General features: G+C 39.5%; 1 protein-coding gene across 4 annotated transcripts in view; it reads left to right on the forward strand.

The window, feature by feature from the left end:
* RABGAP1L (RAB GTPase activating protein 1 like) overlaps positions 1-16,419 on the forward strand; it is a 200,308-nt gene that overhangs the window by 34,419 nt on the left and 149,470 nt on the right. For all 4 annotated transcript variants that reach the window (XM_085231859.1, XM_085231860.1, XM_085231857.1 and 1 more), the window contains exons 12-13: positions 9,246-9,339; positions 12,667-12,817. In XM_085231859.1, coding sequence (XP_085087985.1) covers positions 9,246-9,339; positions 12,667-12,817 — 245 coding nt within the window. The remainder of the gene's footprint in view (positions 1-9,245; positions 9,340-12,666; positions 12,818-16,419) is intronic.

Here is a 16,419-nt window from a genome sequence, read left to right on the forward strand (position 1 = left end):
GTCGGTGAGTGCATTGTGGATTGCTGCTGTTGATGGACACGTAGTATTTGCCTTCTTCCTCCAAGGCTAATGGTTGCTCAGAATCTTTCTCTTGTTTTTGAAAGCCCTTGGCCTACTGTAGTCCCTTTGTACCTGAAGGTTGGCTTATAGCCTTCAGAACAGGCTCTCAAGGGGCCTTCTTTCATTAGGACATCCAACCTTCCACAACTTGTGATAGTTCTACAAAGTTACACTTGAGATTTCTGGCATTGTTCTGTCAGTACTGTAAAAGGTTTTGCTCATTACAGTGGAAAAATTCCTTCTAGATTCGTACTTGATTGTAAATAGTTGAATATCCGTTTATGCAGTGGGAGTCAGAACCCTGTGGTTAACACAGGAGCAGCAGATACATTTACTCCTTTCTGTTTACAAACCAGAAAACCCAAATCTCAGGTGACACCATGCTTAAAAAAACATAGCTAACTGATCTTCAAATTCGGCAGGGTGGGTGTTGACTATCACTGTCATTTCACTGTCAATTCTAAAAAGCAAAAATAACATTATCTCGAATGCAACTTTTATGTTAAATTGTTACTTGAGAATGCTTTACTGTTTATAGCAGGAATTATTTCAGATTGACCTTTGGGTCTTGTGGTTCAGTGTAGTGAAGCTCAACGTTTATGGGTATTCTTTTCCTTGCTGGATGTTTGTGCTCTGGCAGTCAGAATGCTTTCTGGAGCTTGTTAGATAGGACAGGACTCAAATAATAACTTGATTTTTTTTTTTCTCTTCCCCCTCCATATTACTTCTCACCAAGAAGAGTAAAAGTGCTATTGTAGAATTTGATGAATGTAGCTTAATTAGTAATAATTAATAATAAGCTATTGTCCTCTTGGTGCTATATTTTATTATAGGCTGTGAGTTCATATGAGGCATGAACCGAAGTTTAACTTTGGTTTAGCTTCCTAATGCTAGTTTCCGTATTATAAACGTGGATTACATCCTGAGAGAAGACATAAAAATACCGTGATGTGACTCTGTTCTCATGGAAACTGCATTTAGAACTATCTGCTTAGAAGTTATCTGTCCTAGTGGATGTGCAGGTTAAATGAGTCACTGCCAGTTGTTCTAAATAAATCTCTTCATTCTTTTTCTTTCTTTTTTCTTTTCAGGGTACTAATTATGATGATGGAAAAAAACCTTGAGTTTACAGTGTCTTAGCCTTGGAAGAAAGCTTTTTCTTTTCTTTAATGTTAAGGCTCTCTGGCCACGTAGCTTTTTTTCTGCTTGCTCCAATGGCAAGTTTGCATTATAAAGAATATTAGATAGAGCAGAGGCTGGTGTACCCATTTACAGATACTGAGGATTTTTCTCTCTTTTTATATATATTTAAAGGCATATACCGCACTTGTACAGAACATTAATTTAGTTTAGAAACACTACATTCAAGCTTTGTTTGTGTAACGCTGTGAGAATGCATGACTCACTTGTAACTTACCTGCTTTCTATGTACTCCGTGCACACAGTTGGTGAGATGTCATTTGTTGTGAGTATATGAATAAAGGTTATCTTCATAAGAAGGCATTTTTTCAATATTCTTGTTCTTTTTATTTTAATGAAAGGACAAACATATTTCCCCTATATATTATTCTTAGCTTTTACTCTTTTTTTTCTTTCCATTTCAGCTTCTTTCTTTACATAGCTTTTCAGTTGAAAACTCATGTTTGCAAAGATTGTGAAGCAGCTACTTAGAGATCTTTTGGGTCAACTTTTTTTTTTTTTTTAATACTTATTTATACTGTAATAGATTTTTCTGGCAACTCTGTCATCTAAGGTTCACTGCTCTGGAGATAGCATTTTTAAAAACATTAATTAATATTAATGATTCCTTGTCAAAATCTGGATTCTGAAGTACACTCCTTAGTAAGAAATTTTCTCTTAAATTCAGGTTTAAACTTAAAAGAATCAAATATCTAATGAGAAAATTCTTGCTTTCTGGAAAAGTTTCAAATAAAAGATTTAAGTATCAATTTTCATCCATAAGCAGAAAACTGCATTGCTGACATGGAATTCTGAGTGTGACCTGGTAAGAAGTGCAGAGCACTGTTGGTTGAACTGGTCCTCCCCAGTTATTCTGTGAGCTGAAGCACTGGAGGAAACTTCCTTCTGGCAGAAGGATTTGCAAGGAGAGCATACAAAGGGGAAGAATAAGTTGGCTTCGTTTAGCAGGAAGGCTTCCTTAGATGATAGATGGAATCCTGACCTTTCTTTGACTCTAGTGTTTTTTCTTTTTAAAATAATCAGACTTTGCAGGAGAATACTAGACAGCTTTTTGGGCTTTGTCTTCAATTAGAACGCTGTTAAAAGGTTAAGGGTCATTGTAAATAGGAGCAGTTGTGTTTAGAACCACAAAATACTTTGTGTTTCCAGAGTCTTTAAACTGACTGCAAGTAAGCTGAAGACTTTTTGCTTATGTTTTATGTGGTCTCAAGTGCCTGGTTACTAACTCTTCTCCCAAGCTATCCATTAGACTCAGAGTAAACACAGGGTACTTAGCACACATTCCAAAACAATTCTAAATTGTAAATTGTAAAACAGGTAATTGATGTTAGGTGAAGGTTAACACGCTTACCAAGTCTCTGGAAAGAAGCTGGAGGATGAGTTGTAACTGGCTCTAAAACCATCTGAAATGACTTCCAGGAATGCAGTAATGTTTGTGGGTTTTATTTACTGCAGCAGTAGATTTCTTGATGTTCAAAGATGCTTCATTTCTGACGGCTGGGATCCAGTTGACAACGCAGTACCAGCAAGAGGCCTAGTGAAATGTGTTTGGAGTTTAATAATTTTCTCTTTTAGTAAGGAGAAGTTTACATAAATATCAAGCTGTAGGAGTAGGAAAAGGCAGCAGAAGAGAAGAAATAACAAACAAGGTAATGCTTCCTCTCTGTTCTAACTGCCTTAGCTCTAAGTACAGAGAGAAGTATTAAACAACGGAGAAATTAATGTATGAGATATGAAAATTGACTGTGGAGATGAAAAGATAGAGGACTCTGAAAGCCTCAAAGAAATCTGAGGTAGTAATGTTTTTTGGCAGCCCAGGAAGACTGGATGGGTAGAGTGATTGAGGAGTGGGCAATGCTAAATGATCAGAGCTGATCATTGAGGCTAAATTAAGATGCTCGCTCAAATGTTGTGAGTGGTTAGAGGCTGTTCTCAGGAACTGAAAAGGCAGAAGAATAGAGGAGGTGATATTTTAGGAGTTAGTAGAGCTATTCAAAGTATTTTGTGACAAAATAGGGGCTTATGATCAGGGAGTATGTGAACAAATGAGGATGAATGAGTGAGACGAATGACATTAGTACTATGGAAATAATCAACTCTGCTTTTTTACCCATATTAAAAATAACTTTATGTTCACAGGAGATGTTTCTTGTATTAGCTCAAAACACAGAGTAATGATGCTGGGTCCTAAACAAGATAACACTGAATCTGTTTTAGAGTACTTTGGTTGATGCCATAAAAATGAACTAAAATTTAACAAATCCTAAATTTATTAAGCTGTTTTTCTGTTTGACAGATACTAGTTAACCTTTGCTTGAAGTTCTGTCAGAGAGATTCTTAAAACACAAGTGCTTTGAAGAAATGTGGATCTGTAACTTCCAAATGAAAACAGCCTTGATGTCATTTGAGGGACTGCATTGTCCACTGTCTTGGGTTGTCTTGCCTTAGGAGTTAACTTCTGTTATTAAAATTGTTGGTTAGATGGGATGTGAGCAGTTTGTTAATGTATACTTTAGCAAACAAAAGATGCAGAGGACTTTTCTTAATCTGCACTGGATGATGGAAGTTGTTATTGATGGTTACAACCATACTCACATTTATTCATGCAAGTATGGGCTTTCCATTAAAAAGGCAAATATTTAAAATGGCTTCAACTTGAAGCACTTCTGCACTTTCAAATGAAGTACTGATTGTGATGAAATTGCACAGTTGTACGTGAAATGGAAACAACCCTGAGATTCCCCAATTTTCCATTTCAGTTTCAGAGGTAAATATCAAATAGGGAATTAATCTGCAAATGCTAAAGCTCAGTCACACTGAATGGTGAGTTGCACTGTCTTAGAAGTGTGACAGCATCTCACACTTGATTTTTTTTCCTGCATGTTCTCAAGGATGTCAGTTTTCAGACAGCACAGTACATGTGGAAGATGTTTGTATTTACAAGAATACCTCCGCTGAGCAGCGCTGAGTTGGCTTTGTCATCTGTGTGGGAGCAAAACTACTGAACTGAAGCTCTTTTATTCAGCTTCAGGCACTTTTACATCACATACAGAGATGTCATAGTGGCCCACTTGTGCATTTGCTACAAAAGGGTAAAATCTTTGCACACTTCTGCACTCAGACTTGGATGAAGAGTTGAGGTTTATTGCTGTGAATTCTAATTTTGTTGTACGACAGTGAGTCGGTGCCTATGTACAGACTATGTGATGTGGAACTGAGGAATTTTTTATTGTATTGAGAAGAAAATGGCAGCTTGGCTAGTCATTTCACTGCACCAATGGGGTTGTTTTCCAAAGTGGAGACATAGATGCTGAGAGATACTGCACAGGCTGCATTATTGTGTGAGAGCCGTTATTTATGCAGTCTGAATGTGAGTGGCAGTGAAGGACAGGCATGATTTCCTCCTATTCCTTCAGTGCTTATCAGATGCAGGCTTTCATTTTTGTTTTTGCTCTCTGTGCACTCCAGCAGTGAGAAGTAAATTTTCTTCAAGTCTTTCATGTAACTTAAATACTAACAGGACTCAGTGCAGGTTTTCTCCATTTATATTCTAAATCCTTTTTTTTTTCTGGTGCTGATCATTATTGTTCCCTCTGACTTAGGAAATGTGCTGTATTCGATTAATTTCCTATTATAAATTTTCTGAGGATCATTTCATAACTGTATGATTTAAAAGGCATTTTGAGGCTTTTTGCCTCCATCAGAATGTTTTGTAATGCATTGATAAGTTGGATCTTTCTGAAAGTCTGCTTTATTTGATATTAGAATTAACTCTATGACTTAAACTTTGTTTCTCTCTTGTCTTCCCTGGCAAAACTATGGCTCATGCTCTGTATAATTTCCCTTTGCCTTATAAATGGAAACTTGCTTTTTTTGTGGCCTTTCTCATGATCGTCTTTCATTTCTAATGTATGGATTGATTCCATGTAAAGTCTCTTGTTGCCCTGATGATATGCTGCCAACGTCAGCCCTCCCTTCATTTTTGTTCTTCTCCTACATATCGATCAAACTTCTCACTTTTGAATTATTCCCATTCTATTCTCACCTATCTTTACAACCTAATTTCCTTCTCCTACAAGCTGCCCTGCTCAGGCTGCTCCAAGTGTATTATTTTTCAGTTCCACCTACTCTTTATTTCACTTGTAACAGCTTCTCAATTAAAACTCATTAAAAATCCTTTTTTCTTCTTCACACCCCACCTGTTCATTTTTTTTTCTGCTATATTCATGTATTTTCACTCACTTTAGATTGTACTTATTTGCTTGTGTGCTGAACTCTTGGTATCAACACTGTAGTTTTCTAATTTATTTGCATTTTGTGTCAACATTCTGGTCTGACTTCTAAAGCACTGCTGTACTTCAAGTAATCTAGTAGGCTTCTTTCAAGGGGAACAGAGCTGCTTTCTTAGTTGTCTGTATCTATAATGTTTGTTTCAAACAGGGATGAAAGAAGAGTGTTGTTTTAAAGGTAACTTTTAAGAAAAATGAAAAAACCCCAACCAAATCCCCCTCGTTTGCAGTAAAAAAAAAAAAAAATTTTTTAAACCAAGGTCAAAAACACTCAAGCCTACTTAACAGCTATTTTTTTGTTGACAGGAGCAAGAGTTCTTAACTGGCATCTATTCCCTTATGCCAAAAATGGACAATTCTGTTACACAAAGCTGCTTGCTTTTTCCTAAGAGTCTGCCAGGCACCTGAGGGGGGACAGGAAGATAGCATCGTGCTGTCAGAATACATGAAGGGAAGGAAAAGGCCAAGACTTTGCATGCAAGCGTGTGTGTGTTTTATTTCAGAGAGATACTAGGTTATGATCAAGAGAGAGCATCTGCATGATTCTTCTCTATTGGACACGTGAGGTCTTGGCGTTTTGTTTGAACGTGGCTCACTGAGAAAATACAGACCAGTTGGAGAGAGGCTGGAGGAAGTAGGCAGAAATGAGCAGAAGCACTGAGAACGTGTCTTTTGAGAGAAAAAGTGGACAAAGATTCTTTTTTAACGTGAGATATGTTAAAATTGTTTTTAAAATTGTCTACTCTGTTTAGGAGAAAAAACAATTGGTGTAAGTTGGAGAAAGAAAGCATTGAGAACTGGGAGAGGTGGTCCAAGAGCTACAGTAGGAAGGGCTTGGAATGGTAATTTAAAGGATCTGTGTTTATTGAGGATGGGAAACAAAACTTGTCCAGAGGAGAACCTTATCGTTATCTACAAGCACTGCATCAGGAGTTGAAGATGGAGCCATTCTCTACTCAGAGCTCCACAGTGACGTGCTGAGAGGCAGCAGGCATCTGATGTGGGAAATTCTACTTAGCCAATGGGACATTTTTAAGCCGCGATCATTGCTCAAGCAGTGGAACAGGTTGTGTAGAGAGATTCTGGAATCATCTTTCTTGACGATCTTCAAGACTCTCCACTTGCTCTCAAGCCCCTGAGTGACCTAATCTAACTAGAGCTGCTTGGAGCAGAAGGCCGGCCAGGTGGTCTCCACAGGTCTCTTCCAACCCAAGATATTCTCTGATTCTTGCTGTAGCCGTGCACAGAGTGATGCTGGCTGTTTAAGTTCTATCCTTCAGGCTTGCATTAAAGTGACACTTGGAATTTAGGCAGCTGTTCTGTGGGATGTCCATCCACAAAGTAAGAGCGTGTACTGCGTTAGAAAAAGAGACATTATTGGCTGTAGGCACCCTCAGAGGCCACGTGTGTTGCACACATTCACAACCCAGCCACTCCGATTTGCTTCCTTGCCACTCCTTGTCCTCCTGTTCTACTGAGGTGTGCGTTCAGATTTGCAGCTGAGAGCTGCTGAGAGGGCAGGACATAAAAATAAGAGGAAAAATACATGATACATCCAGAGGAAGGGTTCTATTGCATTCCCTGCAGAATCAGGCAGGATAAAACTATGCTTTGGCTAATGCTGCTGGCTTATAGATGCTATGCAGTGTGGGGGAAAAAGGCACGCTTCAGGGAAGAATTTGTGCAGCTAAAAATTCCTCCCAGGATCCATTTTCTTTTCTTTTTCCCTTAATTTATACCGAAGGAATTGCACAGATCAGAGCATGTGATAAGTCTTCAGAATGGAAACAAAGTAGAGATTTTTAAAGCTGTTTATTCTCCACCCTTTGCCCTGTTCTATTTTGAAATTTGACGTTAGTGTCTTTTGAAAGGGAGCATATGGCATTTCTAATTAAGGCCTGTGATTTTCTGACATACAACTGAATAATACATTCCAACTACCGTGAAGCCTTCCAGATGAAAGAGTTTCCAGGGCTGAAGCACTGTAGCTTTGTGCTGCATCTGATTGGGATAATTATGCTGTGTAACACTGATCTCCTTAGGAGCTTTGAAGGATGTCGTGTAGCATACTGACCTGGTGAGGGAAGGAAGGCTTTTCTGCATTGGCTGGTGTCGATGTTCCTTGGCAAGCTTGTCTTTGAATCAGATAACAACCCAGAAGTATTAAGTGTAGCTTCTTTTCTAAATGCTTTAGTATGGTAAGAATTTGATGAGAATTTAGTTAAAATGATCCTTCTGTTTGTTTATTTTTACACCCCCGTGTTTCCATCTCTAACTTTAGTGTATGCACGAAGGTTTGTGAGTCTTTAGAATTAGGAGCTTTTTGTCCATTTAAAATGTTTCTTTTTTTTTTTTTATTGTCATCTAATGTGATATACAAACAGCCTTACTGGTTCCAAAACATAAAACCAACCTATGTTTAAATACTTTGCCTTGCAATTAAAAAAAACCCAACAAACATTTGTTGCGCTGTTGTATCTGCACAGCATTTTTGTCATTCTTTGTCCTTGAAATACAGTGCATGTTATCTTTTGTCCTCATGTTTTGTTACCAGATTCAAAACCTGATGATGTTTCCATTACTGACTTGCCTTTGGCAATTGCTGAGAGTAAACAAAAGAAATGTGTAATTGAAGCCTGAATGACAAGGATGAAGACGTAGCTTCTTGAGATAGCTCCAGAGCAAGCTCAGGCATTCTGACACCTGAGCTGTCTGTACTCTGAGGATAACGGGGCTTTCAGTGCCTCATTTGGACTGGGTTTCATTAACAAAGGTGCTGAGAGCTGCAGGCCATTTAAACATTTGGTGCTGTCAAAATCGGACTCGTGTTTAATTTTTAGCAGTGATTTCTGCAGATAACACTAGAAAAAGCCCAGAATAACTGCAAAGCCACGATCGCATCAGGAGCTGTTCTAAAAAGTTCCCATTCACTGTAGTGAGCAGCTGCATAGGCTTCCAAAACACTTCAAAACTGGGTTGTTACTGCCTGTTTGAGCCTACTATCCTAAGCTCATGCTATCTTCTTGAGCTGTGTGGGTTAGTCATATATAATGGCACGCATTATATACGTCATTTGTTCTGATACTTATTTTGCTGCTTTTCCATCTGAAGCATTCTGTTCCTTACCGTGGGACCTTTAATGTCACAGTGTCAATTTTACTGCACTTTGAGCTTTTTTTCATTAAAAAAATAATTTCATTGCTCCGAGCAGGCTTTTGGAGAGCACTGTGCCACATGAGAGCAGAATGCCACGGAAAGGATGGATGCAATGAAGTGGTGTTATCGTCTGTGTTTTGCAAGAAAGTTCTTTTTATGTGAAACTTAGCGTGGATGTGACGTTTGGATAATTCTACATTGTGAAGTATCATTGAATGAAGAGCTGATTGCCTTGAATCTTTCCTCATGTAATGCTTTTCTGCATCCCAGCCCTTTCTCTCATAACAGCCCTGTCAATTCTTCTGTAGCCTTTTCTTTTAAACTTTATGGTGAATTTACTAATGCGTTTATTTTGTCAAATCCACCAACCATTCTTTACAGTTCCACTAACACTATCTATGTCTCTCTCTTGTTTCAAAGCTGATAAGTGAGAAGAATTTGTCTGACACATTTATGTATGCATCCTTAATGTCCGTTCTTTTTTGGTAAATCTGTGCATGCTTTTGTTTTCTTGTTTGTGTCTTTGTTTTTATTTTGCAGAGAGTGATAATGAACTCTCCAGTGGCACTGGTGATGTGTCAAAGGATTGTCCTGAGAAGATTTTGTACTCCTGGGGAGAATTACTAGGGAGATGGTAATGCTTCTTTTTTTATATATAAAAATTAAGATTTTAAGCATTAAGTTTTTCTTTGTTTTTGAGCCTTGTATGCTCCTGTGCAGAAAGCTTGAAACTCTCTGCTTGACAGGAGAGCTGGCTGTGGCTGGTGCACATTTCATTGAATTGTTTAGGAAGGCTCTTCCTTTTTCTTCTTTTATGTGCTTCGTATTAGCACAAGAAATTCTGGGAAGACTGAGACCCTCGCTATAAACTGTTTCTGGTGAAGAGTAAGATGATTTGTAAGCCTGGAGTAGCATTAATTCTGTGCTTTAATTTCTGTGCTTCAATTAAGCACCGCAGTGTATGTTTTGCCAAGAGAGAAAAAGACACTGAATTTGCTGCTTCTGCAGGACCTTATGCTGTCAGCAAATGCCAGAACCACTTACTCGGTTTTGTCTTTATAAGTAATAGCTCGTATTGCCTGGGTCAAATATAATCATAGGTTCTTAACCCAGAATTGGCACAGTTGGTTCTTCCCAGCTCCAAAAAGAGCTGAAAAATGTTTTAAGGCTTTATTAAGATGCTTTCCCTCTTTACTTGACCACCTTGTCTGTTTGGAGATGAAACAACCCTTTATTGCAGATCTTAGCTGTAAAGGACACCTTGTGGAAAGGCCACCTCGATGAGACACCACCGAGTTCTCAGCAGAACCCCTCCTTCCTGCCTTTGTTTTCATTATTTCTCACCACATTTTGAGTGCTGAAGAAAATGAGGAAGTATGTGGAAATTGATTGATCCCTATACACAAATGCCCTCCTCCTCTGGGATGGCTAGAAACAGATCTGGAGCTATTCAGGACTGTCCAAGGCTTGTTCTAAAGGCCATCCCAAAGAAAGAATTAATAAATGGTTTGAAATCTTACATCTGGCACCACAAAACCCATGAGCCACGTAAGTCAGAGGATCGTTTGGTCAGACATCCCAGTTGAAGTGAGTTAAATACAAGATGAGAAATGAGATGTCCCAGTCAGCTTGAAGCCTAGCAGTAGCATTTTCTTTAGCAGAGTCTCATACAATATTCCCTTTTGAGATGAATTGAAATGCATAAAGGACTTGGATTCTTAAACAGTGTTATGTTACATTTTAAGAACAAAACCTCGAAAGCGTAACATGAAAAAAATTTGACAATTTGAAAACTAGAAATGGGTGAAAATAAAATCCACAAATGTTTTAAACAGTGCACCATATGCTAAAGGAGTATCTGTGTGCTTGTAGAAAGCATAAAGAAATAAATAGGAACGTTTTCACTTGGAAGTGGTGTGCCCATTTGCCTTTTAGGTGAAAAATTCCTTGCATTTTAAATACTCCATGTCAGTTAATTGAAATGTCACTGTAACCTCATGGACTGAGTCAGCAGAAACAGTGCTCCAACAGTCTCCTTCAGAGGGTACCGCAGAGCAAGGAATAATTGCACAAGAAGATGCAGTAAGCAGTTGGAAAGCAGTGGAACGCTTTTAATTTATTTTACAAAGCGTATTCCTCACTACCTCCTAAAGTTGCTAAAGTTACTGCTGCTGTGAAGCTACCTAAATACGTGCCAGCTGCAGTAATGTACAGTGCATGCTCAGTTCCTGATTGTATGACGTGAGTGAGGGGTTGTAGCAGGGAAGGAGCACCTCCATTAGTGGCTGCTGGAGGTTATTAGTCTTGTTTCTTAGCATGACTGAGCACACCCCTGTGATGTTTATATGGGAATGTTCCTTTTTAGCTGTTGATTTTATTTTATCTACTTGCTGACTCCTCAGACTTTGTGTTTTATACACAACGCATATGACCACTTAGAAACCAAGTTAATTTGGTATGAAGTGTACAGTGAATAGTTTGTATTTGCAAAACTTAAAGTTTCTATTGTACTTTATTTATACCTGGATGTATGCTTCATCATACTGTAGCTATTTAGAGTGTGTGACTCTTTAAATCTGTGAATATTGTCTTTGCTTTCAAACTTCTTCCTGTCATGGCATTACTAATGTGCCCTGCCTCAAGATATACCAGAAAAGAGAGCAGGGCCTGGCAAGGCCTTCATTTTGGCTGACTGAATGATGAAGTTTGAAGTGACTTCTGTTGCACTGCATGCTTAAAATTAAAGCTAATCACTGTGTTTTAAAGGATTGTGCATAGTAAGTCATGCCTCCCGGCCCTCCCCCCGGAGTCACAGTGATTTGAGACAACAGGGGTATCATGGATACCATCCTCTGAGTATGGGACAAAGAACATTGTTTAGAGTGGCTTTTAAATGGAAACAGCAGTGGAAAACTGTTCACCTCTTAATGAGCTGCTTCAGAGAATGAGTACTCCAAACATTTATATAAAATGGAGGGTCAAATTATGGGTTATTTAATTAAATGGCAGCTTGCTAGCATTTGGCTAAACTGCAGCTCTTAGTATTCTCCTGCCAGTAGAATTGAAAAACATAGCAATGGTCAAAACAATAACAAAGCAAATTCCTGCAAGCGTTTTGTACCTTAGCAAGAGTAGCATCAATTCACACAGCCTTCTTGCTGCACTGTTAGGAAAACTGTCATAATAAATCAAGCCTAGGTTTAATCTACAGCAGTAAACACCATTATCTCAGAAAGGATTTTTGAATATCTGTGTCTGAACGCTGTGCAGTGTTGTGCGCGCAGTGGTTTTATCCTGAAGGCATGGACTTAGTTGTGAAAAATACCCTGCCTTCAGTATTCGATCTGTGTGGTTACAGCCTCCTCACGTTTGTGTGTGCCCACTTCTGAGGGTTACTGAGGGGTGCTGGGGGCAGGGAAGAGCCAGCCTGGTGCTGCAGCATTGCCTGGTGGCTGTGCAGCCTCACGGGCAGCTGTGGGTGCTGGCATTTTAGCAAGCTGCATGCCAGGGCTGCTGTGTGATTTGCTGTGTGCTCTTGGAACTTGGGATAAGAGCAGGACTGTAAATCTTTCTGTTAGCACTTAAAGTCACCTTCTGATTGCTCACAAAATGCCGTTCCCGATGCAGGGAACTTATGCTAAACACATCTCACATACAGTTTAGTTTTCCCTTTTCAATTCAGCTTCTTTTTTATTGACCGGTATAGTTCAGTTTCTGCAGTTTATTATTTTAATTGTCATTACCATTTCTCATCTTCCCTGGAATAACTTTGGAAACCACTATATTTTGCCATCGGTTCTCGCTGTAAATCCTTGCTTCCCATTTGACAAATACTAATTAGTATGACCCGTGGAAGAAATGTTCAAAGCTGACGACTCTTAGATTTCAGAGCATGGCTGGAAAGCTTGAACACTTTTTCTGTTCATGTAATGTAACAGGTGAATGGTTCTCTGTTTCTCAGGCACAATAACCTTGTGGTGAGACCCAATGGATTGTCCACACTGGTGAAGAGAGGAGTTCCTGAAGCACTCAGGGCAGAGGTTTGGCAGCTGCTGGCAGGATGCCACGACAATGAGGCAATGCTGGATAAGTACAGAATTCTCATCACAATGGTAAGTGTTTTTTTTTATTTTTTATTTTCCTCTTCTCTGTTTTGAGGAATTAAAATGAATTCTACAGAGTGGCAATTTTATTCGGTGGCAAAGTAGCAGAAAAGTGGAGCGTTTTGGCTTGTTTGAAGCAACTGAAGTTGTGATGGTGACTTTACCTCCTGCCAGGGGTACCTGCTAATGACATTAACAGTAGAAACTCCTGACCTGTATCTGTAGTAATACTTGACATTTAGTTTTCTGTTCGCTTGCTGAGCTGATAATAAGCACGTCAGCTTCTTGTCCAGGTGTTTGCTTTTTAAATTCATGCCTTTGTTTTTCAGCTGTTTCCGTTTACTCTGTGTCTTATTTCCCTACTTTTTAGTAAGAAATAAGAATACAAACCCGAGTGGTTTTTATTTTGTTGTTTAAAAAAGAAGCTTAGAAATATTTTCCTTAAGAGGAGACCAATCTCCTTGTGGTACAGATGGTTTGAGAGGATTGTGTCAGTAATCTATTCCTGTTCTGCACGCCGATGCTACCAGTGCAGTCAGTGAAGACTTGAAGTTGTCTGTGGTGTTGTCCCAGACTGCTTAAAGCTGTAATCTAAAGATTGAGGACCACTGGGTTATGCTGGCAAAAACTTTGTGCGGTGTGAGTACGTTCACTTTTTGTGATTCTGCAATTCACTGCAGGGTGCTCATGCACTCTGAGGGGGAAAAAAAAAGTGGTATCAAGAATGGTCAGAGTGGCACAAATAGGTGAATACAAATCTGTATGGTGATCAAAGAAAATGGTGGATTTATTGTATGGAGAATGAATCACATGTCCACAGAAAAGTTCTGGGGTTGCTAGTAAACGCTTCCTTTCATAATGTTGTGACATCTTTTTGATGCTTGTCCTGTTTGTCTGACCTACCAGCTTCATCGGTCAAGTTTAAAAAGTCCCAGAGTGAGATCTGCCATCATGACTTCTTTTCCTTTACCAATTAATAAAGTTATTTTGATGGTGTACATTTTTCTTTTTGATGTGCTGCTTGGGTTGTATTTTCCTTGGAAACCATTCGCAGGACATCTGTCAGCTGTATGTTGCATCAAAGCCACCTCCATTATTTTTCTGCTTGCTTTCCAAAAGTGGCAAATATGTTTGTTTCACTGTGGAGGAGGGAATGGAGAGCTTCTAAAATACAAATCTGATCTTGAAGCTAGGGTCTCACGCCTTGAAAATACCTTGCCACGTTTGGCCTTTTCGTGGTAGAAGTATTTTGGTGGTGTGCATTTTGGAAGATGATAGATGCTGCACACACTGGTATGAATTATGGAACGATTTGCTGAAGCATTTGTGCAAATTCAGTTTTCTTCTGAAATAAATCTATTCTGAAATCATAAGCTTTCTTCTGTTGCCAATGCGCATGTAGCTACTGGTGATAACATCAGCCAGCATACATTGGATGAAAGAGTTCATAAAAATAAGTGAATGGGAGAGCTACTGTGCCAAACTAAAGATAAGGCCTGTTGTTGGTTGGATGCAATAGAAGAACTTGTCAGACTTTTTGTAGGAACTTTCTGTGCTATATCTGAAGAAAAACAGTTTCAGTTTTGTGTGCTTGTAAAGTGAATTAAGCTACCTAAGGATTGTCATACGTATATTCTTCTCCCAGTCCTGCTGAAAGCTTTCTGGTAGCAGTATTTTATATGTATCAATGATGAGATGCATGTTCAAGAGCTTTGTAATGTGAGTATTACTCAATTGTTCACTTTCTTCTGTATGACAGAGCAGAACTGATTTTTCTGCATTGTTTGTGCACTGCTGTCCCAATATACGAACACGTGCGTGATTTCTTCCATAATTAACTCTTCTTCCCATCAGATATATAGCTTTCATTTTGATTCTTTCCACTTGTGCATGCATCTGGGCAGTTTCATTGTCTCCTTGCCTACTTCTGAATTTTCAGTAAGCAGTGCATCCTTGAGCATCTTCCTTTAAGACACTGCTACATGGTAAGAGATGGCAGTGTTCTGAGAGTCAGGTGTGTCAGAGGTGGGAGCAACATCTGTGCCATGCCCTGCTGCCTGCTTGCCCCTGGTACAGCTCTCCCTGACCCAGCTGCCTGCTTGCTTTGGAGCTGCAGCCATGCTGTCCCACGCTGCTCCATCTCCTAGCTTCTTGTCACAGCTCTCTCCCAACACCCTGGCCCGTTTTCTATCATCCAGCCTCACCAGTACTGTTCTGTTGAGCTGCCAATTGCACTGCCTCAGGAAGAGTGAAGACACCTGGAAATCAATGGAAGAAGCTCTTCACGTGGAGATTTGTAAGGAAGGTTTATGTAGGCGCAGGTGTGCTTTTCTTTGCCCGGTGACCAAAACAACATGGCTAAACAGCGTCGCTGTGCGTACCGTTCTACAGTGCTGCAGTCATTAACTTAGCATTAGCCATTACTTCCTGGTAATGTAAGGAATGCTGGGCAGTTTCCTTGAATATATTTCTTGACTATAATAGCACATTTGATTGTATGAGATCTACAAAATTTTTTTTCTAAAGCAAATTGTAGAGGACTAACTTGAGGAACAAATCTTGAAAACTGTCATTTTACTGTCACAGGTTCTATGTTGAACTGATAGTTAGGGTTACCTGTGTTGGGCATGTGATACCTGATCTATGGATGCATCTTCTGGGCGACACAGAGAAACATATTAAATGCTGGAGCTTTAAAACTACTGGGTGAGTCCTGGGAAACTGCTTGCTGGGGAAGGAGAACAGTGTTGATAGATTTAAAATGTGTCTCTTGTGAATGGTAGCACGATCTCAATATAAAGATTTACTACATTTGTGTGATACAAACACGCCCTTTCTGTTAGGGGAATATTTGGTTCACTATTTTCTGTTGGGGGTGAATAATTTGGGTTTTGATTTAGTGTTTCAGTTCAACACAAAAAGAAAAATGTCTGACCTAGTTAGAAAAATCAGTGCTGTTCTTACTGTCTCGAAAAGGTAAGTCCTGTCATCCCCTGTACTGGAGGTCAGCAGGCTGCTGAGAGCATCATTTCCAATCCCAGAGCCTTCTCATGGTGGCATGTTTCCTATCTCTGGTTGGGGGTTCTGGGAGGGCAGGGAGGGAGGAGCACTTCTGTGCTGAGAAATACTTCCTTACTGACAAGCCACACTTGCTCTGTCTTACATCTCCTGCTGAGTTCCAGCTTGGTGATTGCTGTGAGCCTCTCAGAAATCTTGACTGGAGCACAATAGCAGGCCTTGCATACAATTTCAGAAAGTGGGAGTTGTGATTTGGCAGTGTTTCATTTCTGGCACATATGTAAATCTGTACTGTATAAAAATTCACTGCAGTTACCTTTATGACATGTGAGCCACGGGCTTCTGACCCTGCTGCATGTGGCACCGTGCAGAGGGGAAAAGATGTGCATTAGCAGAGATAAATATGTATGTCTCTCCATTTTGTAAGGAAGAAACAAATGCAAATCACTGAGAAAACTGCTTATGTGATGATAAAGAAGGGATAATACTGGTACTTACAGAGTTCCTGTAAAGTCATGTCAGGTCTGTTTGTTAGATGGAGATGAGCAGGGCCAGCGCACAAGTATGGGTCACTTCAGTGGTGGAGGTTTTCT

This window comes from Meleagris gallopavo, chromosome 10 (genome assembly GCF_905368555.1).
Source record: "Meleagris gallopavo chromosome 10, MGAL_WU_HG_1.1, whole genome shotgun sequence".
Lineage (NCBI taxonomy): Eukaryota > Metazoa > Chordata > Aves > Galliformes > Phasianidae > Meleagris > Meleagris gallopavo.